General features: G+C 35.1%; 1 protein-coding gene across 4 annotated transcripts; it reads left to right on the top strand.

Annotated features, from left to right (window-relative positions):
• The first annotated feature begins 401 nt into the window (after window positions 1-401).
• Window positions 402-9850, top strand: LOC112488919 (disease resistance protein Roq1-like). 4 transcript variants are annotated; one of them, XR_009639292.1, is made up of 7 exons: window positions 409-531; window positions 717-1198; window positions 3202-4294; window positions 4387-4752; window positions 4950-5795; window positions 5899-6948; window positions 9433-9850. XR_009639292.1 is itself a non-coding variant. In XM_060818110.1 (6 exons), exons 2-6 carry the CDS (start codon window positions 726-728, stop codon window positions 6427-6429), a joined length of 3309 nt encoding a protein of 1102 aa, XP_060674093.1. In that variant the 5' UTR covers window positions 402-626; window positions 717-725; the 3' UTR covers window positions 6430-9850. The 4 variants fall into 4 exon arrangements, 2 of the variants coding, with proteins under 2 accessions (XP_060674093.1, XP_060674092.1); XR_009639291.1 differs by having other exon boundaries at window positions 9430-9850; XM_060818110.1 differs by having other exon boundaries at window positions 402-626; window positions 5899-9850.
• The last annotated feature ends 12302 nt before the right edge of the window (window positions 9851-22152 follow it).

Here is a 22152-nt window from a genome sequence, read left to right as displayed (position 1 = left end):
CCAGTGGCAACTAACAATATATATTGATTTGTATATATCTAGGCATAAAAAATACGTTTATCCATTAACAATTTTCTATATGACGATTAGAGAAGATAACTTTCTATGCCTACAGTGCACCTTTTGTTTTTGTCATAAAGTCAAAGCCGCGTTATCTTGCAAGCAATTTCATTTGAATTTCGTCCCCTTGCCAGCTTGGAAATAGATAAATAAATAGCTTTAGAGAAGAATTTTACTTTATAATTTATTAATTTAAGTTTTCTTATTATTTTATTGCAAAGAAAAAAAATAAAAAGATGAAAAGAAAGAAAAGTCTTCTTTCTCATTTCTTGGAAGGTGCACATGCAATGATAAAAACATCTTTCCAAATAATTTCAAACAAATTAAATAATAATTATTTTTGTATAAAAATTATGACCGTCAAAATTATTATTTCTATTTTCTGCATCTTCCGAATATATATTTCTCTTGCAGCTTAGCAAACAGAGAAACACAGCGTTAGTTACGGTTACGGTGTTGTAATATTTTATGGTACTTCTGAGCTTAGCCAGAATTTCTATATATAAAGGGCCATTAGAATAGAGTATCAGGAATTTATGTATATGTGAAGAGAAATTAAGAGAACGGTGGGTTGGGGTTGTGGATTTGTAGGTTAATTATAAGGGAGATTCAATTTACACTAACATTTTACTTTTACTTTTCTTGTGGATTTGCAGGTTAGAAACATGGTAATTTCTTCTTCTTCTTCTTCTCAAGAAAAATATGACGTGTTTCTCAGCTTTCGAGGAGAGGACACACGAGATGGTTTTACTGGATATCTCTATAACGCTTTGTGTCAAAAGCATATCCTGACCTACAAAGATGATGAAAACCTTCCAAAGGGCCATCAAATTTCAGAACTTAAGAAGGCGATTGAGAAATCTAAGATTTGCATAATAGTTTTCTCAACAAACTTTGCTTCCTCCACATGGTGTTTAGATGAAGTGGTGCACATACTTAAATGCAAGAAAAATATTGGGAATGTCATACCCATTTTTTATGGCATAGAACCCTCTATTGTACGGAAACAGGGGGAAAGTTATGCAGCAGCGTTTGCTGAACATGAACGTTTTAAGGACAAAATGGAAAAGGTGCAGCAGTGGAAGGATGCTCTCAAAGAAGTGGCTAATCTCAGCGGTTATGATTCAGAGAATTTAAGGTAACTTTCTATCTTATTGATTAAATAATATGTATAGAAAAAATTATCGCATGTTTGCTAAGGAGGTTAAAACAGTGTTTAATATTTAATTTTAGGATGTTAAATAATATTTGAAAGAAGGTCTTTGTGTGTGTGTGTGTGTGTGCATTTTTGTTTTTGTTTCTGTTTTGCCTTTTTTTTTTTTCTTTATATTTTTAATCTTAAAAGACTTAAGTGCATGTTCAATCTAATGGGCCTTAATTATTCTGTCTTAATTGTTTTGATTGTTTTTTATTTTCATATTTAAGATAAGTGATATTAATAATGAACTTTGCAAGTGATATTAGAAGCACTATTTAATTTACTAACATATTTACAAAATATATATGTGTCATTAGTTCATTGGTTAATATATTAATATAATTGATAAGTAAATTTTTAAAGAAAATACGTGTAATTAAATATATAACAATAAAATAATGACATATATATACTTGGTTGATTAATGTTATATTTATGAAAGAGATATAAATACCTTAGTCAATAAGGGCCTGTTTGGTATCGCTTTGCAAAATAATTTTTCATTTTACAAATTGAAAAATGACCAAACATATGTTCGGGGTCCATTTTTGAAATATAGAATTTGATTGAACCTGATTGGCCATTCAGGTGGTTTGGATCCCATACACATTCAAATGTTCTCGAATACCAGTTTTACATATTAAGTATGCATTTAGGGTTTCTTTATGAGATAATTTTTCATTAAATGTTGTATGTGGTAAATCTATAGATTTTATATTCTTTAATAATCTATTCCCTCAATAAGTTAGAGTTTGAGAAGTAACTAAAGGTAGTTTATTAGATTCTCCTTCTAGCATAATCATGATTGTAAAATTAAAATATAATTATATCCTTTACCTAATAAAATTCCTTTTTATCCCATTTATTTATATATAGTAATAATATAAAGATGCATTAGGAAATAAGCATTTATATTTATTTCGGTTATTAGATATAATTAAAATAGTTAAACAGTTGTTTTACCAAACACTCAAATTCTAATTTTATAACTTTTAGCAATTTTGAAATAACAATTTACCAAACATTAATTAGATTGTCATTTTAAAAATCACAAAGAAAATAGTTAGAAAATTTTAAAATACAAATTTGCTATTAATTTATTGAACAATATTAAATTTAATTATTTAAAAATTTCAATTTTTTTATTACTCACTAAACATAATAAAAGAAAAATTGATTTCCATACGAAATTGATTCCCAAAAAACTAAATCCCGAAAATTAATTTTTCTCATAACTTTAACACTTTCCTAACAGAACTTACAATGAAAACAAAATTTCAACAAGTGGAAAAATACAATGGTAAATGAATCATCCAAAAAAGTTGCCGTTTGAATATTCCCCAAGGAACTAAATTTATATATTTTATTAAAAGACAATTGTATCTTTATAAATTAATTAATTAATTGTAAATCCTAAATATCTTAATACTAACTAAATACTCTAAAAAATTAGTTTCCCATAAAATTTCAATACTTTTTAAATGGAACCTTATTTTGTTGTTTATTTCCAGTAACGATGATAGTGGCATTTATGCTGAGGTGACAAAAGGTAATTAGGTATATTTAATTATATATTAATTTTTTATACTAAAAATCTAATTAGGGAGAATCAACTTTTTTGGAGTAGCCAATTAAATTGCCAAATGGCATATAAGTCTAGTGGTGACAAATAATATTTTTTTGTTTTCCCTTTTGTATATTTTACTAAAAGGTGAAAAGAGTTAACACCATTTACTTATTAATTGGTAAGAACAACTATGAATAAATTTTAAATAACTTAGATATATAACTTTTTTTATTTTTGGATGAAATTTAGATATATAACTGGTAAATTGAGCATTAATTAAAATCTAGACTATCTATATTTATTTCTTTTAAATACCTATATTTATATCAATGATCCAGTGCTTCTAACAATTGAATTTGATTTCTTCATTTGATAGGCCTGAGTATAAGTTAATCGAAAAAATTGTTGAAGATATTTTATTGAAATTGTCCAAATACGTATCAACAAATGATCCTTTCAAGAGGCACTTGATTGGAATTGAAAAGCCAATGGAAGAAATTGAACGATTATTATGCATTGCCACAACGGATGTTCGCATCATAGGTCTTCATGGCATGGGTGGTATTGGAAAGACCACCCTTGCTCATGCTATATTTCGAAAGTTTTATCGTCATTTTGAAAGTTACTGCTTTCTTAACGACATTAGAGAAGAATATGAAAGATATGGAATAATTCATTTGAGAGAGAAACTTCTTTTTGAGCTGTTCAAAGATAAAACTTCTCTAAGCATGGAATCAATTCCTATTCAAGATAGATGTCGCCGTACGAAGGTTCTTATCGTTTTAGATGATTTGGATTCAATATCCCAATTAAACAGATTATTACCTAATGTGTATGAGTTTGGTGATGGAAGTAGAATTATTATCACAACTAGAGATGCACAAGTGCTCAAGTCAAGGGCAGATATACTTTATGAGGTTAAGAGGTTAAATGACTTTGAAGCTCTTAAGCTCTTTTGCTTGCATGCTTTTGGACAAAATTCTGATCTTCTAGGATATGAAGCTTTATCAACAAGTGTGGCAGGTTATGCACATGGCAATCCATTAGCTCTTGAAGTCTTGGGTTCTTCCCTTTACTCCAAAAGCATAAACGAGTGGGAAAGTGCATTGGATAAGTTGGAAACAGATCCAGACAAGGACATTCAAAAAGTGTTGAAAATAAGTTATGATGGATTAGGTGACAAAAGCATCCAAGATATATTTCTTGACATTGCATGCTTCTTCGATGGTGAAGTTGACAGAGACTATGTGGAAAGCATACTACATCGCACTGAGCGTTCTGATGCGACGATAGCAATAAGTGTTCTCATTGATAAATCATTAATAATTGAATGTCAAAGTAGATTGTCTATGCATGCTTTGCTACGACAAATGGGTAAGGCTATTGTTTATGATGAAAACAAAGAACCTGGAAATCGTAGTAGGCTGTGGAGGACTAAGGATGTTTGCCATGTATTGGAAAGAAATACGGTAAGTGCGATGTTATTGAATTAATATATTTATTTGTGTTTGTATTTTCTTATATATTGTAGCCTTATCTATAACATTGGGTTGATTGTTAGGGAAGCTCTCAAATTGAAGGCATATTATTGAATCAGTCTGAACTTGAAAAAGATGTAAATGTGAAACTTACAACATTCTCAAATATGTGCCATCTTCGATTTCTTAGAATGCATTTTGATGGTAGATATTGCGATGGGGGCACATATCAGTACGAGAAATTAGGATGGGCTCCCTATAATCAAGAATTGTGCAAAAAGATATATTTTCCTGCTACAGATATTGGGTATCTTTGTCATGAACTAAGATATTTTCAGTGGGATTCATACCCTCTAAGATATTTGCCATCAAATTTAAGTCCTAAGAATCTTGTTGAACTTGTTATGCGTGGAAGCCAACTTGTGGAGCTATTTTGGAATGAACACCAGGTATGCAAATAGATATACTAGCTTGATTTAGTGTTCTATATATATATATATATATGGAGTATTTTTGTTTTGGGGTAAAAGATAAATATGAATATTAGATATGTTGTAATGTTTAATTATTAAAGTTGTGTGTTTTTTTGTTTTGTTTTTGTTTTTGTTTGTTTTTTTTTTTTTTTGGCTGTTTGTGCATGTGACAGCCATATGGGAAGTTGAAGAAGATGGATCTTAGTTATTCTGAGCACCTGATTAAAATACCAAATTTGAGTACGGCTGTAAATCTTGGAAGTATAAATCTTCGAGGTTGTACACGTTTGTTTCAAGTTCCTTCATCTTTCAGGTATCTCAAGAAGCTTCAATTTCTAGATTTGAGTGATTGCATGAATCTGAAAGATGGCATAGAAAATCTTCCATTGAATGTAAAGGAGTTAAGACTGCGAGGGACAGCAATAAAAGTATTGCCTTCATCAGTGAATCGTCTTTTGGGTCTCTCAGATTTCGATTTGAGTGCTTGTGGCAATCTGAATTATGGAATAGAAAATCTTCCATTGAATATAAAGAAGTTAAGATTGTGTGGGACAGCAATAGAAGTGGTGCCCTCATCCATTGGTTGTCTCATGGGTCTCTCACATTTAGACTTGTATAATTGCAAAAGACTTAAAAGTTTACCGAAAAGCATTTGGAAGTTGAAATCATTGGGATGGCTGGATCTTTCTAACTGCCCAAACCTGGAAAAGCTTCCAGAAATCCCGGAGAATTGTACATCATCACTTCGATTTTTAAAAATTGGTGGTTGTACTGGATTGAAATCAATAACTGAGCTTCCATCATCTTTAACTTGTCTGGCTGCAAATCACTGCACATCCCTGAAAACAATATCAAGGTGGAGGACTCCAACCACACAAGATTATGATCCCCAACATGATCAAAATAACAAAAATAAAGGGGTCATTTATAATTTTGAGCATTGTTTAAACTTGGATCACAACTCACGCAACAATGTAATTGCTGATGGTGCATGCCGTAGAATTTTGTTTGCTCAGAATGTATGTATATATATATATGCTCAATTTCTATCTCTCTCTGTATAATATATGCCATATATAATTTATGAACTGACTTGATCAATTTATTTTCTATGTTGTACAGGATATTGAATATCTTGAAACGTTGTATCCAGGATATGAAATCCCAACGTGGTTCAGTCGTCAAACTCATCATGGGAACTCAATCTACATCCAGCTTCCTCCAGATTGGTTTAGTAGTAATCATCCCCGCTTCAAATTTGTTTTTTGTGCTGTTTTTGAGTTTAAAATTTCTGGGCCGGAAGCTAAGATTCGGTTCAGTCTCAATTTTGCAACCAACAATGACCGTGAACTTGGTCTTTACAATTATGAAGACGCTTGCACGCTTCAAGTAAATAACAATACAGCACACGTTTTAATTAGGTATGTGACGATCGATTTGAGAGATGTGTTTGGGGCAAACTGGTCCTCTATATGTAGCATGGTCACTGGGGCTTCTTTCCACGTATTTATGGAAAGCAACAAAAATGTCAACAATTCGGAGATCAAAAAGTGTGGGTTGGAGTTGGGGCTTGAGGCGTTGGGGAAAAGTCTCACTAATGAGAAAGGCACGAGAGAATACAGTCAACCCCAATTTTTTGTTGGGTTTTTTTGAAAAATAGCCATCCCAAAAATTGAAACTTGAAAAATAGCAAAAAATTTGTAATCAACCCCATATTGACCAGGTTCAAGTAGTGTTCTAAAAGGCAAGAAAAGGTGGCGCACAGGGAGTTCCAGGCCCTACTTTGATATGGGCCCAATTCGGTCGAACCTAGAACCTTATGCCAAATTTACCAATGCCCACTTTGACAAGATGAAAGTGAGGATGAATGGAGCGCCTACTTTGAGATGGACTGGTCGAACTCAGAACCTTATGCAAAGCCTACCAACACAAGTACAAGCAATGTCTACCTTGATGGGGGTGAAAACAGTATCTACTTTGACCAAGCTGCAAGCACTGTCAACTTCGACGAGGATGCAAGCAGTGTCTACTTTGATCCCGGTGCAAGCATTGTCTCTGACGAGGAAGAAGGCAGTGTCTACTTTGACCTGGGTACTAACGATGTTTAAAAACCCATGAAAAGATGGTTTTGAGGTATAGGAGAAAAAGCCTAGCATATGTGGATGGTTTGAGGTATGACAAGGATGCAATTGTTTTGTGTTATTATCTTTCATTTGTTTGATAAAATATGTTTGAAGGGGTAATTTTGTGTTTTAATTAAATCTTTTGGTAGAAGAATACTTGTCCTGACTAGTGCTTAAAGTTGAATATATAGTACGCTAAGCATGATACCTGTTTTCGTCAAGATAATGTCAGTTTGTTTTTGTTTCTCATTTGAATGTTTTTCAGTCTGTGCCTATGAAAGCAGAGATCCAAAGAATTGGCCATGTTGACTTACTCTGCATTTTCTTCAGCGTCCTGTAGGGGAGAGAGAGAGAGAGAGAGAGAGAGGAGAGAGAGAAGACTTCAACTATGATAAATACAGAACAACAGAGAGAACTCAATGAATATGATAATAAAAAAAATACCGAATTACTTTATTAACAAGATTACAAACAATCTTTAAGATCTAAGGATGGGAAAAAGCTGCTAGAAAGAATCATATATGGCTAGCGATATAGCGTCACTGTTTGACTTCATAGTTCCATATGTTTTTTGTTGTGTTGACATTTTCCGTTGTAGTTTTGTTTAGTGAACATATTTTGAAACTTGTATCTTCAAATTTCTAAATTTTGGTGAGAAAACATTTTTGCTGTTGTTTTGAGCCAAGTTTTGTAGTTCTCGTGGGGACACTCTCCTTTTCCTACTAGCAGCAAAACTTAACAAATTTCGAGACTAATCCATAGACCAAGTCTTTTGTCCTCGCAATTAACAAATTGGCAATAGTTGTTAATCTGCAATTAGGTTGTTGTTGATAGATTTGTTCTTAGTGTGTGGTAGTTGTTGAACAATTATCAAATGAATCCGACTCTTGAGATGCTAGAATTTTTATAGTACATAAAATCAAAGGAAGTTTTATAGCTGTTGTGTTTGTTAGTGTAGCAATCAGATGGTCTTAAAAGAGAAAATTTTCAGCAATGAGTATGACTTAAAAGCATAGGAAATACATGATCCAAGTTATATATATACATATGATATTTCTGATATTTCTGAATTCTCTATAATGCATTGCATATATATGGCTTTGCATATCTATATCTAGTTGAGCATTTTTGGTTATCTTGCCAAGTAAAATCTCTTAAAACATTTTTGTATTTCAAAGGCTTTTTCTGGTTGCTTGGAGCATATATAACCTACAGAGTACGAATAGAAAGCATGTTGATTTTCCTGGTTCTTTTCTCTTTCGAGTGTGTTTGATAAAATACGCTTGAATGGCTAATATTTGTGTTTCAGTAAAATCTTTTGGTAGGAGACCGCTTGTCATTCTAGAACTTTTACAGCATACTAAGCATGGCATCTGTTTTCAAATGGTGATAATGTCAGTTTGTTTTTGTTTCTCATTTGAATTGTTTTTCAATCAGCCATAAAAAACAGAGATCAAAAGCAATGTCATTGTTTAATTACTCAGCATTTTCTTGAGTTTTGTCTAACTTTTTTTTGATCTTCAAGTCAAAACATCAAGAAGATAAAAAACAAAAAATTATTCTACCAAGACAATACTTGAGAAAGGAGAGAATGGAATCAATAGGATAATAGAAAATACTAAATTACTTTATTAACAAGACTGCAATATTGATTATATAATATATATACATAGATTACGGACAATCTTCCAAACTTTTAGGGATGCAAAAGAGCTGCTATAAAGAATAATGGAAGGTTACATACATATAGTGTCATTGCTCTACTTCACAATTTTATATGGTTTTTGTCATGTTAACAGTTTCTGTTGTAGCTAATTTGTTTTGTGAATATATTTTTCAATTTTATAGGATTTGGTGAGAGCCCATTTTTGCTGTTGTTTTCAGTAAAGTTTTGTACCTCTAATGAGGATCACTCTCCTTTGCTATACAATCTCCTTTTTCCTACCAGCAGCCAAACTTTACAAATTTAGTGATAGTTGTTGTTGACAGGTTTGTTCTTGGTGTGATAGTGGGACAATTATGAGATGTAATTCAACTCTTGAGATGTTAGATTTATGTGGTAGACAAAATGAAAGGTAGTTTAATACCTGATGTGTTTGTTAGGACAGCAATTAGATGGCCCTAAGGAGAAAATATTCAGCAATGAGTATGACTCAGAAGCATAGAAAATACATTATCCAAGGTCTTAATACTTATGTTCCATTTAATTTCTTAACTCTTCAGTATGGAAAAATAATAAGGCTATGTATTCCACTCCATATATTTTGTCAAATAGAGTTTGGAAGATTGAATACAAATTGGAGGAGAAAACTCTCTTTATAGAATAAACTACTACTGCCATTTTTTATTTTCAGAACAAGTTATTCTAAATGTACTCTGTTTTAGAGGTCATGAATTCCTCTATTTAGTAATTGAAGGGTCCGTTTTCTAAGATTGTTGTTTCTTTCTAAAGTCTGAATGGTGATTTTAATAAACAAACACTATTGAACTATCACTCAATATTCTCTGTTTGTATATTATCTATTTTTAGCAGATAAAGAATAATATGCTTGGAACCCACCAGAGAATTGGTAGCAAGCCGGATAGTTATGCACTTGTTAAGCTAGTCTCTTTCCCTGTTTCTGGTGGTGAAGCTTTATCAGATACCTTGTCATCGTTTTGATTTGCTTGCTGTGGTCGAACAGCTTGTGTGAAATGCAGAGAAAAGCTTCACCAGAGACCAAACACTGACTCCTACTTTACTTCAAGATTCTCAAAAGGGTTGTGGAAATGCAAAATTTCAGTAATATGCAACTGTACCGATGCAAATAGAAAATTGTGCTGCTTTTGATGTCATTTTTTTTGTTTGGCTATTTTAATGGAGTTGGGAGAACAATTAATGTTGCTTCTTAATGCTTTCTTATATTATCAAATTAAACGAGACAATGAGTACCATATGTACTTGTGTTCTAGTTTTTGCTGGGGCTCATGGTTATTCTGTGGTTGCATTTTTCCTTTTTAATATTTAAGTGATTTAAAGAGAGTAGAAGACGCAAGCTGCTGCTTTAAAAGTTTTGGCTTCTTTTTTTTTTTTTTTTTTTTGGCCTTTTCCTCTTCAGGTTTTTTAAAACTTTCTATTAAGCTCTAGGTTGTGTATTTATATCAGAAATACCTATTGTAAAATATTATTTTTTATTTTAATAGACTTCATGGACCGATAGTACATAGAGAAGTAGGAGAGAGAGAAAGGTGGAATATATAAGGAAGACAAATTGTTATTAAAGAAAATTAAAAGCATTGAATCCCATCATAAGCAGAAAAGGTCAAAATTAAAAAAAAAATATATATATAGAACTGTATTTGTGTTTGGCTGAAAGAATAAGAAAACCGACAGGCCAATAATTGATATATGAATTTCATACACTTTAAAATATAAATAAAAGTAAAAGTAGGATAAAAGTTCATGGTCAAAATAACATTATTGCTATATAAATTTATCAAAATGTTTTAATTTGATTTGTTTCCTTGCTGCTAAAACTTCTTTGTTGTATTTAATATTTACTCAGTTAAATGTTAGACGTCGAGCCTTAGAGTTTAGAAGAAACGTAAAAAACTAAAAGTGTGTAAATATGACTTTGATCTGCTTAAAAGATTAAGGACTTGAGATTGATAAACTGAATTCTTTTCGGAAAATTACTTGCAAATAAAATTGTATGGAAATTTTTGGAGCCACAAAAAAAAAAAAAAAAAATTATATAGAAATTTATTGGATTTTGGTTCCAAACAAATTTCCAATTGGACATTTAGAAAGAGAATGGGCCACTTCTCTTTCCTAAAATTTGGGGCCCATGAGAATTAAAGCTTTCAACTTTAACAGAAAGTATTCAACTTCATAAAAAGGCCTAATAAAAAAAAAAAAATTATAAGATGCACTTACAAAAAACTCTCTTTGTTTATTTGAGAATAATACATTATTTTATGTTATTCCTTTTCACACATCAGCAAATCCAGCTTTTGGTGCAACTTATAAACGTTATCTTTAATTGCCCTTTTCCTTAGAGTAAACTCTCTTTTCTGTACTTATCTTTTATATATATGGGTCAGTTTTTTTTTTTTTTTAAATTTTTTTTTAATTGCTAGTTAATGCTTTTGCTAGTTGGTGTTTATTTTATTTTCTAAAATCATTTATTATGTCCACAAATTAAGACAACAGTATATTAGTGTACTGCTTGAAAGAATAAGAAAACCGACTGATGTATGAGCGCCATACCCTTTAAAAATATAAACAACAGGAAAATGAATATAAAAGTTTACAGACAAAGTAACATTATTGCTATATAAAATTTTCAAAATGCTTTATTTGGACTTGTTTCATTGCTAAAACTTATATTGTTGTATTTACAAATTACTCGATAAAATGTTAAAGTCGGCCTTTTTTTTTTTTTGGGTTTTGTTTGGGAATAATGATTGCATTAAAGCACAAATTTAAAAGCCCTCCCCTAGGGAAGATTACATACGATCAATGTGTAATAGTCTAGATTACCCGCATGTGATATTGTTTTTTTTCGACCTGAGGAATCCTCTTACAAACCCAGCTTTTAAGGTTTTGTCAAAACACGTCGCAAGGAAAATGTATCCACACCCTTTTATAAGGCATGTTTCGTTCCTTTTTCCAACTGATGTGGGACTTCACTGTAACACCCCGTCCCAAATCGCACCGGAATCCGTGCACGTTGACCGAGATTGACCGTTGACCGAGCGGGTCAAAAGTTGACTTTTTGCTCTAGTTGGAATTTCGAGTTGACCAGGGTACCGTGGTGAAGTGCATGACGCCCTGAGTTCGTAGACTAGTAGCACGTAAAAAACGGAGCTACGGTTTGAAAGTTATGGGCAAAACAAGCTGAGGTTCAAACTGTCCAAAAGGTGCAGAGAGTTGACTTTTTCTTGAGATGTAATTTTGTGTTGACTCTTGTATGGTTGTAAAGTACTCGTCGATACGAGTTCATAGACTAACGGCACGCTTAAATCGGACATTTGGTTAAAAAGTTATGGACGTTTAAAATTCGCCGGATACCGTATTATTTTAATATATCTGGCTTAAGTGCACAGTAACGCCACGTGTCAACTTCTGATTGGTCCACATGGCATGAACAGTGTCACACATGGGTTTTTATTTGTTAAAATTCTCGTGGAAGAGGAGAGAAAGAGAGAGAGGAGAGAGAAAGAGAGAGAGAGAGACTGCCGGGCACCGGAGATTTTCAAATTTTCCGGCCGAGTTACTGCACACGCGCCGGCCAGTAAGGTTGCCCTCCTCATTTCCGGCAAAACCTCCAATTTTCACGGCGAACGGCCGCCGGACGCGCCCGGATCGGACATCCGAAGTTCGGCGGTGAGTTTTTCCCCTCCACCGCCGGCCACCGCAAATCGACCCACTTCCGACCATTTTTCGGCCACACGTGCCGTACACCCATCCTCCTCTCCTCAAGTCCGGCCGACCCACCAAAAATCACGGCCATCGGACCACCGACGCGCCGGGATAGGAGCGTTTTCCGACAAGGGGCCGGAAATCTTCAATCGGTGATTTCTCCGCCGTCCGGCCTCCGTTTTGCTCACCGCCGGTCCCGTTGGGTTGCTCTCCTCACGATCTACAAGTCTGCAAAATTTCATGACCAACGGCCACCGCACGCGCCGCCACCGGCGACGATTGCCGGTGACCGCGGCGGCTCGCCGGAAAGTACTGTTCTGGCGAGTACCCAGTTTTCCGGCCGGCTCCAGTCCGCTGTGTTCGACCTCCTGAACCCGAATCCGGCATCCGTTTCCACCAATTCGTGACGGTTTGGGAGAATTGCAGAGCCGAAACCCGAAAAGCTTCCTGACGAAATTTCGACCCCGTCAGGTACGATCATCGAAAATTAAGACCGGATCTGTGATTAGCATCACTCGAGCTTCGATTCGGTATATAATTCGTAAATTTTAGTTATCGTTTGGTGTTCGCTTCCCGGGTACCCATTTGGGAATTATCCGAATAAAATATTAATATTTGTGGTTTGGTACTGTGGATGTTTTAGGTGCACGTGCGAGTAGCGGAGTCGATCCTACGGAGGATCTTGATTGAGATACGTGCATAAGGTGAGTGACCCACCTTCAAATTAATTTTGGGGATTTAATTGGTGAATATATTATGTGTGATTTAAATATTTGGAATTTAATTTCTATGTGCCAAATATTTATTTGATTTATTGTGGAATTATTTGTGCATTTATCGGATTTAAGAAAATGTGTATTTCACCAATTTATGCCATGTGAAATTATTTTATGGTTTTGCGAATTTTGAAATTCGGGTGGTTTTAATGTTAAATTGGGCATGATTTGATTTTCAAATATTTCAAAGAAAATATTTGGTTATGTTGGTGATTTCAATTTTTATAAAATATGCCCATGGAATATTATGAGATTTGATTATGATATTTCGAGAAATTATTTATGCTTGGAAAAAATGTGGATATTTGAATTGATGGATTTGGGAGTTGGTGGATTTGAAAATCATGGAATTTATGGTATTGATTATAAAGAAATTGTGGAGAATTTCCTGGCTCAAGCGGATGGATTATGCCCGCTATGCTTATGAAAAATGTGAAATTTGTTTTATAATTTAAATTTGTGGATTTTATGATTTTTAATTGCACCGTGCACGTACTGGTGTTCTGATTATATGTGATATGGTATATGTGAGGTGATATTATGAGGGTGTCTTGTGGTTGCCATCGGATGAGGGTGGCCACCCCCCATGGCTGGGACACCAGGTTAGCAGCGGCGCAGTGGGACGCCACGCGACCGTATGCCGGTTTCTTTCTATAACCTCCTGTCTGGCGGTATCTCGGGACGCTGGGTACTGTTGGCGCCACTGGTATATAGTGGGTGCATCAACTGATTTTCAGAACTGTGTTTTAAAAATAAAATGTTTTAAAGCTGTGTTGGAATTAAAATTAATTATTACTGTTTCTGGTATTTATTTGATGTCTTGGTTTTCGGGGAATATGAATAAAGGGTTTTGTGAAAATGTTTTAAAAGGGGAACCTTTCCAACTGAGAGAATTGTAAGGGTTTTGAGAGAAAATATTATTTCCAAATAATTATTATTTATATACCTATTACCGTGGTATTATATTGTATAGTAGTAGGGTCGCTCACTGAGATGATTAGCATCTCACACTCTTAAATTCCGTTCCTCTAGGTATCAGGTTGTCGGTGTTCATTCGGAGCGGACTTGATCTTCCTCGCTGTATTAGTTCGTGCAGTACCTTGTTCTTCTTTTACTACAGTTGTAATACTTCTTTCACTCTTGCTGTATTCTATATCTTGTAATACTTCATAAAGCTCTGTATACTGTATGGGACACTTATGTATTTAAATTGCACTGGATTACTGTATTTTTATTTTGGAGTGCTGAAATTTGTGGAACCAATTTGTAGTACTGTGGGAGGAATAAGGGGACAATTATAGAAGTGCGTTTTCAGTGCAGGGAATTTTGTGGTAAGTCCATCCCTTAGGGGAGGTTCTGTCGGATTTTCCACAGGAGGGTCTGGTAGGGTTTCCCTGGGATCAGGGCTTGTCTAGGGTTCCGGTGGGGAACTTTGGACGGGTCCTGACATCGCAATCATTCCCCTTTGGGGCTCAGCGTCCTTATTGGTACATTGATCCGGATATGGGCTCTGATACTAACTGTAACAGCCCAGACCACCCGCATGCAATATCGTCCTCTTTGGGTATGGAGAATCCTCTTACAATCCAGCATTTAAGGTTTTGTCAAAACATATCGCAAGGGAAAGGTATCCACACCTTCTTATAAGGCATGTTTCGTTTCCCTTTCTAACCGATGTGGAATTTCACAAATGTCTTTCAAAAGCAAATTAAACAAAGATAATGGCAGGTCTTTCATCGAAAGACTGTCAAAAGAAAGACAGGGATTAAGCTTTAAAGATGGTCTTGCAGGTAGCTTCTCTAGGTACCCACTCAATCTTCCGCTGTCTGCTTTCCAATATGATTCTAAACAAAATAATTTCGTTTCTGGTCTCCCACTTGCATGGGTCTTTCTTTGCTAAAAATGTCAGCAACTACATTCTTAGCATCATTACACCAAATAATCCTTTCCCAATTTAGTTCATAAGCCGTCTCAGCCTCCCAAGTTAAAAGCCTTGAGCTCAGCTATGTCCGGAGATGATTCAGAAACCAAGTAGGTCTTCAAAAAAACAAGCCTCAATTTAGAGTCACATACCACCATTGCCAGAGCTGAATATCCAACTTGAATCCCTGCATCAGTGTTTATCTTCAACAACCCCAAAGGTAGGGCTCTCCAAGCAGATTCTCCATTCGCCGCAACCTTAATTCATGGTTGATCCTGACCTCACCTTCAAAAACCTTTCTTAGAAGTCAGGCCTTAGAAGTTAGAATAAGTGTGAAAAAGAAAATAATAAATATGTGTAAATAATAAATATGACTTTCTGCTTAAAAAGATTGAGTAATTAAAATTAATATATTGATTTCTTTTTTTAATAAAACTTTAATAAACTGAATTGATTTCATAAAATTACTTGCATTATTTGTATTGAAATTAATTTGTTGGACTTGGTTCTAAATGATTTTCCCAATTGGACATGTTCATTTTACTAAGAGTATGGGCCATTTCCGTTTCCAAGATTTAGGCGAGGCGTACCAAATTGATTCCTTTAAAACTTTTAGAGTAGTTTGCTTTTTAATTACTCACCAGCCCATCAAGGCCTGCAAAATACTCAAATTTTAGAAAAAGCACAAATAAAAAACTTTATTATTATTATTTTTTCATTTGCATATTAAACCACAGACAATTTCAAGCTATAAATGTATTATTGAATAAAATTGTCTGCTCCGATCATGTATTTTAATATCATGAACATTATTTTCATTTTTTTTCCCTCTATTATTTACTTAATTTGGCTTTGAATCTTGAACGATAATTTCTTTATGTACTCATTCTAGACTCAAATCTCCTAATTCTCATCCAAAAGTTTTTCATCCAACTTCACATATTTTTATCCCAAAATATTTAAAAAAATTAATATTTTTATATTTTTCCTCTAACAAAGAACAACTATAAGTATTGAATAAAAATTTCAATGATCTAAATCCCTATCTAATACTACTGTAATACATCGAGTATTAAAATTAATTAAAATGGTCTATATATGTTCCTTTTTTTTTTAAATACCTAAAATTTATTATATATATATAAAGATCAAATCCTCTTTCCCTAACAATTTGTATTTGATTTCTATTTGCTAGCACTGAATCCAAGTTAATTCAAAAAATTGTTGAAGATGTTTAATTTTTAAGATCGTGGTTTCTTTTTAAAGTAAAATGGTAATTTTAATAAACAAACACTAATATTAAACTGTCACTAACTATTATCTATTTGTATAATATTTTTTTGATGAAGAATAATATGAACCCAACAGAGAATTAGAAGCAAGCCGGTAATTAGTCATGCACTTATGAAGCTAGTCTCTTTCTCTGTTTCTGGTGTTTAAGCTTTACCATTACATTGTTATGATTTTGTTTTGCTTGCTGTGATGGAATAGAATATGTGAAATGCAGGGAAAAACTTCACCAGACCAAGCACATTGATGGCTCCTATTTTACTTCAGGATTCTCAAAGGATATGGAAATGCTGATTTCAGTAATTTGAAAATTAAAAATCATACTAATGAAAGTAGAAAATTGTGCTACTTTACTTCTCATATTTTTTTTGTTCGTCAATTTTAGTGGAGATTGGAGAACAAATATTGCTTCTTAATGCTTATTTTAAATATTTTGGTATTCAGTTTTTCTATTAAATTGTTTGTAATTTGCATCTTTTTTTTTGAAAATGTTTGTAATTTGCATATTTTAAATATTTTTTAGTGTTAGTTAATGATAACTAGTTTAGTAGGCATTTCAAATAATTATAAATTAAAGAAATTAAACATAAATATCAAATTAAAAACTATTTTAAAATAATTTTTTTTCTTCCTCGAATTTTTTTAGTTAATTGAAATGAGGAACAAACTTTAATCAACACTAAATGACATTTGAAGTAACAAACTACAAACAATTAGTAAGTAGAAAAATATAAAAAAGCCAAAACCTAATGTGTTACTAAATTAAACCACACCTTATTTGTCAGGACCCGTCCAGAATTCCTTCCCCGGAACCCTAGACAGCCCTGATCCCAGGGAAATCCTACCGGACCCTCCAACGGAAAATCCGACAGAGCCTCCCCTAAGGGATTTACTTACCACAAACTACCTGCACTGAAAACACACTTCTATAAACATCCCCTTATTCCTCCCGCAAACTACAAACTGAATCCATAAATTTCAGCACTTCTCAAAAGCAACAACAGTCCAGTGCATAAATAAAACAGAAGTATCCCAATAGTATACAGAGCTTTAAGAAGTGCTAAACAATAGAAATACAACAAGGCTGAAAAGAAATAATACACTGAAATGAAAGAGTACAAAGATACTTCTCAAAACACAACAGCAGCGGAAAACTTGGTTCGCTCCGGAAGAACGCCTACCACCACTTGCACCTAAGGGAACGGAATTTAAGAGTGTGAGATGCTAATCATCTCCGTGAGTAACCCGAACTACTGAACACCTTTTGTGATAATAAAAATAATAGTAATAACAATTAAGGAATAGAACAAATACCAACAATTAATAAATAAATAATAATAACTGTTGGAAAATAATAATTTCCCTTAAAACTCTCACCAATCGCTCCGTTTGAAATGTTCCCTTTTTAAAACATTTTCGCAAAACCCAATGTACATACCTCCCGAAAACCAAGGGATTAAACCATTTGATACACAATAAATAAATGAAAACATACCCCAAATATATAATTAAAAATATAATAAATTATAGTAAATAATTTTGAACACGTTTGGGGTTTAAAACACTATTTGCAATTTACATCGACGCACCACACCATATACCGGTGATGCCCTCCGATACCCAGCGTCCCGAGCACCGACTGGCGGGGGGTTAAAGAGAGAAACCTGCAACGGTCACTTCGGCGTCCCGACAGTACCGACTGCTAAAAACCATCACCCGGCCAAGGAGGGGGGCGGCTGTGCGCAACAATAACCTTGCCTGCCCACGGTCCAATGGCAACTCACGGGTGAAGTAATAACCGTGCGCTAAACCACATAATAACCGCACACTACCACGTGTCCATACACCATACACCAGAACACCAATACTGCATGAGTGCGTCTAAAAATAAACACTAACAACCAACCATACCGTTTTTCCAAAAACCACCGTGGGAAGTATACCAAATTTTCACAAAACACCATCCCACATATTTTAATTTAATAACCTGGTACGAAACATTGATAACCAACAAATCACAATTTTCCTCGAAATACGAGATGCAACCATAAAAATACCACGGGCAGAATTTATAAATTTAAGCAAATATTTTCGTAAAATATTTAACCCAATCATGCCCGGAAAATCAAATTTAAAACCACATACAAATACTACCAAAATACACCTTGCTCATGCATAATAAATAAATTAAACCACAATAAAACAATAATTAAACCACACCACATGAGCATAATTTAAATACCAATTAAATATAATTAATTGCCTAAAATAATTTTTGAAGGTGGGTCACTCACCTGGAGCATGCAAATCAACTAAGATCCTCCTCGGGATCAACTCCACTACTCGCGCGTGCACCTAAACAACCACAGTGCACAAACCAAAAATAATATTAATATTTTATTTGGGTAATTCCCAAATGGGTACCTGGGGAGCGAACACCAAGCGATATCTAAGGGTTACGAGTTATATACCGAATCGAAGCTTGCATGATGCTAATCACAGATCCGGTCTTAATTTCCGATGATCGGACCCGACGGGGTCGGAATCTCGCCGGAAAGCTTTTCGAGTTTCGGCTCCGCAATTCTCCCAAACCGTCACGAATTGGTGGAAATGGAAGCCGGATTCGGGTTCAGGAGGTCGAACACAGCGGACTGGAGCTGGCCGGAAATTCGGGTACTCGCCGGAACAGTAATTTCTGGCGAGCCGCCGCGGTCACCGGCAACCGTCGCCGGCAGCGGCGCGTGCGGTGGTCGTTGGTCGTAAAATTTTGCGGACTTGTAGATCGTGAGGAGAGCAACCCAACGGGACCGGCGGTGAGCAAAACGGAGGTCGGACGGCGGAGAAATCACCGTTTGAAGATTTCCGGCCCCTCGCCGGAAAACGCTCCGATCCCGGCGCGTCGGTGGTCCGATGGCCGTGATTTTTGGTGGGTCGGCCGGACTTGAGGAGAGGATCAAGGGTGTACGGCGCGTGTGGCCGGAAAATGGCCGGAAGTGGGTCGATTTGCGATGGCCGGCGATGGAGGGGTAAAACTCGCCGCCGATCTTCGGAGGTCCGATCCGGGCGCGTCCGACGGCCGTTCGCCGTGAAATTTGGAGGTTTCGCCGGAAATGAGGAGGGGAAACTTTCTGGCCAGCGCGTGCACAGTAGATCGGCCGGAACAGTGGAAAAATTCCGATGGCCGGCGGTCTCTCTCTCTCTCTTTCTCTCTCCTCTCTCTCTTTCTCTCTCTTCCCCGGGAATTTTAACAAATAAAAACCCCTGTGTGATACTGTTCATGCCACGTGGACCAATCAGAAGCTGACACGTGGCATTTCACTGTTCACCGATCCAAAAACATTAAAATAATACGGTATCCGGTAAACTTCAAACGTCTATAGCTTTTTAACCGGATGTCCGTTTTAAGCGTGCCGCTAGTCTGTGAACTCGTATCGACGAGCACTTCACAACCATGCATGAGTCAAAGCTCATTTCCCCATAAACAAAAAGTCAACTCCGGCACCCCCTGGACAGTTTGGACCGCAACTTGTTTCGTCCATAACTTTCAAACCGTAGCTCCGTTTTCGACGTGCTACCAGTCTACGAACTCAGGGCATCGTGCACTTCGCCACGGTACCCTGGTTAATTCGAAATTCCCACCGAGTTAAAAGTCAACTTTTGACTCCTTCGGTCAACGGTCAACCTCGGTCAACGTGCACGGATTCCGGTGCGATTTGGGACGGGGTGTTACATTATTAATTTATACTTTGATATACGTGCAATTCAGCCTTTTCCTATCCACGTAATTTTTGTTAATTCGTAGGACTTTTGTTCGGCCAGTTCTTTCTTTTTTATTTTTATTTTTCCGAACCATTCTTTGAATTCTTTGTTCTTTTTCGTGATTTAAATTCATTCAATATTCAATTTTTTTTTTTTAAATGGGGAGTTATATTAAAACCAACAAAGGAGGCAACAAAGATACAACCAGGCATGTTGCCTTGGTTCAGGGTGTGAGTCACATTCCACATTCCTGATTCATAATATCTATAAATTATTTAGACGAAAATTAAGGAGAAACAGGGCCACAATTTGCATTAAAGGGTCCCCCAACGTGAGGCTGCATGAGCTAGACTGTTACTGTGCCTTGGGACCCAGGCAAAGGTGATGGAGTCAAAAGGATGCCGCTGATCCTTGATCTTTCTAATAATCCCCGAGGTGGTCCAATGACTAAGGCAATTATCTTAGTCTTCTTTTCATTTCTTGGAAGGTTCAGGCTACTGACTAATAAAGTGTTTGTCACTACATGTTGACTGATAAAGTTAATGCGGCTTCCAAGTCCTTTTTCCCATGTTCTTCTCTCCTCCATAAGTGAGAGAAACACAGCATTTTGGGCAATCGATCAGGAAGACGGTTTTGGTGTTGTGGGGTAGACGACATGTCGAATTAAAAAAAAAAAAAATAGGAGAGAGCGAAACTGCATCGGAGAGAACCTAGCTGCAGCAACGTCGTTGGAGGACAAAGGTATGGGTAACAGAGGCACATGTAGTTAGCTTACCTCAAGAACAAGTTTCCATTCAATTTGTCACTAGTTAATTTATAATTACTTAATTTGCTTGTGGATTAATATTTGCTGCAGGTTATAAACATGGTTTCTGCTTCTTCTTCTTCTTCTTCTTCATATTCTTCTCGAAAAAAGTATGATGTATTTCTCAGTTTCAGGGGTGAGGACACCCGTGATGGTTTTACAGGTCATCTTTATCATGCTCTGGATCAAAAGCATATCTTGATCTTCAAAGATGATGAAAGCCTTGAAAGTGGCCATAGAATTTCTGAAATCATGGAGGCCATTAACGAATCTGAGATTTGCATAATAGTTTTCTCTAAAGACTTTGCATCCTCCCCATGGTGTTTGGATGAGTGGTTCGCATACTCGAATGCAAGGGAAATGGGAATGATGTTATACCCATTTTTTATGGCATAGAACCATCTGTTGTACGAAAACAGCAGGATGATTATGCAGAAGCATTTGCTAAACATGAACAACGTTTTAGGGATAGAAGGGAGAAGGTGCAGCAGTGGAGGGATGCTCTAAAGAAGTGGCTGGTATCAGCAGTTATGATTCAAACAAGATTAGGTAACTCTCTGTCTTATTAATTTATAATATATACATGTATAATCCATACAATGTGGTTACTGTTTAACTTCAGGGTGTTAAATCCAGGGGTCTAAGTGATGAGAATTTAAGCTAAGGTCTAAGTGGTGTATATTTGTCAAACCTCCAAGTGGTCGATGATACTTCCCCTTTTTCATATATTTTAGTAAAAAGTGAGAACAGTTAATAACAAAATTTCCTTATTACAACTATACATAATATATTGAATAAAATTTAGATCATCTAAATATATTCCTAAGATATATTGGGGCATTTACATTTATTTCTTTTAAATTCCAAAATTTATATCCATGAACTTCTGTTTCTAAAGTAGTGTGTATTTGTCAAACCGCCAAGAGGTTGATGATATTTCCCCTGTTTTATAGTTTACTAAAAAGTTAAAACTGTTAATAACACACTTTCCTTATTACAACTATATGTAATATATTTATTTCACCCAAAAAAAAAAAAACATATTTTATATTATTGAATTAAGATTTGTATCTATTTCTTTTAAATTCCTAAATTTATATCAATGATCCTCTGTTTCTAACCATTTGTATTTGATTTCTTCATTTGCTAGGCCCGAGTACAAGTTTATTGAAAAAATTGTTGAATATGTTTTATTGGAATTGTCCAAATACGTATCAACAAATGATCCTTTCAAAAGGCACTTGATTGGAATTGACAAGCCAATGGAGGAAATTAAATGATTATTATGCATTGGCACA

Source organism: Ziziphus jujuba, chromosome 6, assembly GCF_031755915.1.
Source record: "Ziziphus jujuba cultivar Dongzao chromosome 6, ASM3175591v1".
Taxonomy (NCBI): domain Eukaryota; kingdom Viridiplantae; phylum Streptophyta; class Magnoliopsida; order Rosales; family Rhamnaceae; genus Ziziphus; species Ziziphus jujuba.
The sequence above is the reverse complement of the archived record's forward strand: the minus strand, read 5'-3'. Positions and strand labels throughout refer to the sequence as shown.

Bases quoted from the DNA above. Each gene is read 5' to 3' on its own strand.
- LOC112488919 (XM_060818109.1), top strand. The intron at 1,199-3,201 runs GTAACTTTCTAT...TTCATTTGATAG, and splicing joins TATGATTCAGAGAATTTAAG to GCCTGAGTATAAGTTAATCG. The intron at 4,753-4,949 runs GTATGCAAATAG...TGCATGTGACAG, and splicing joins TATTTTGGAATGAACACCAG to CCATATGGGAAGTTGAAGAA.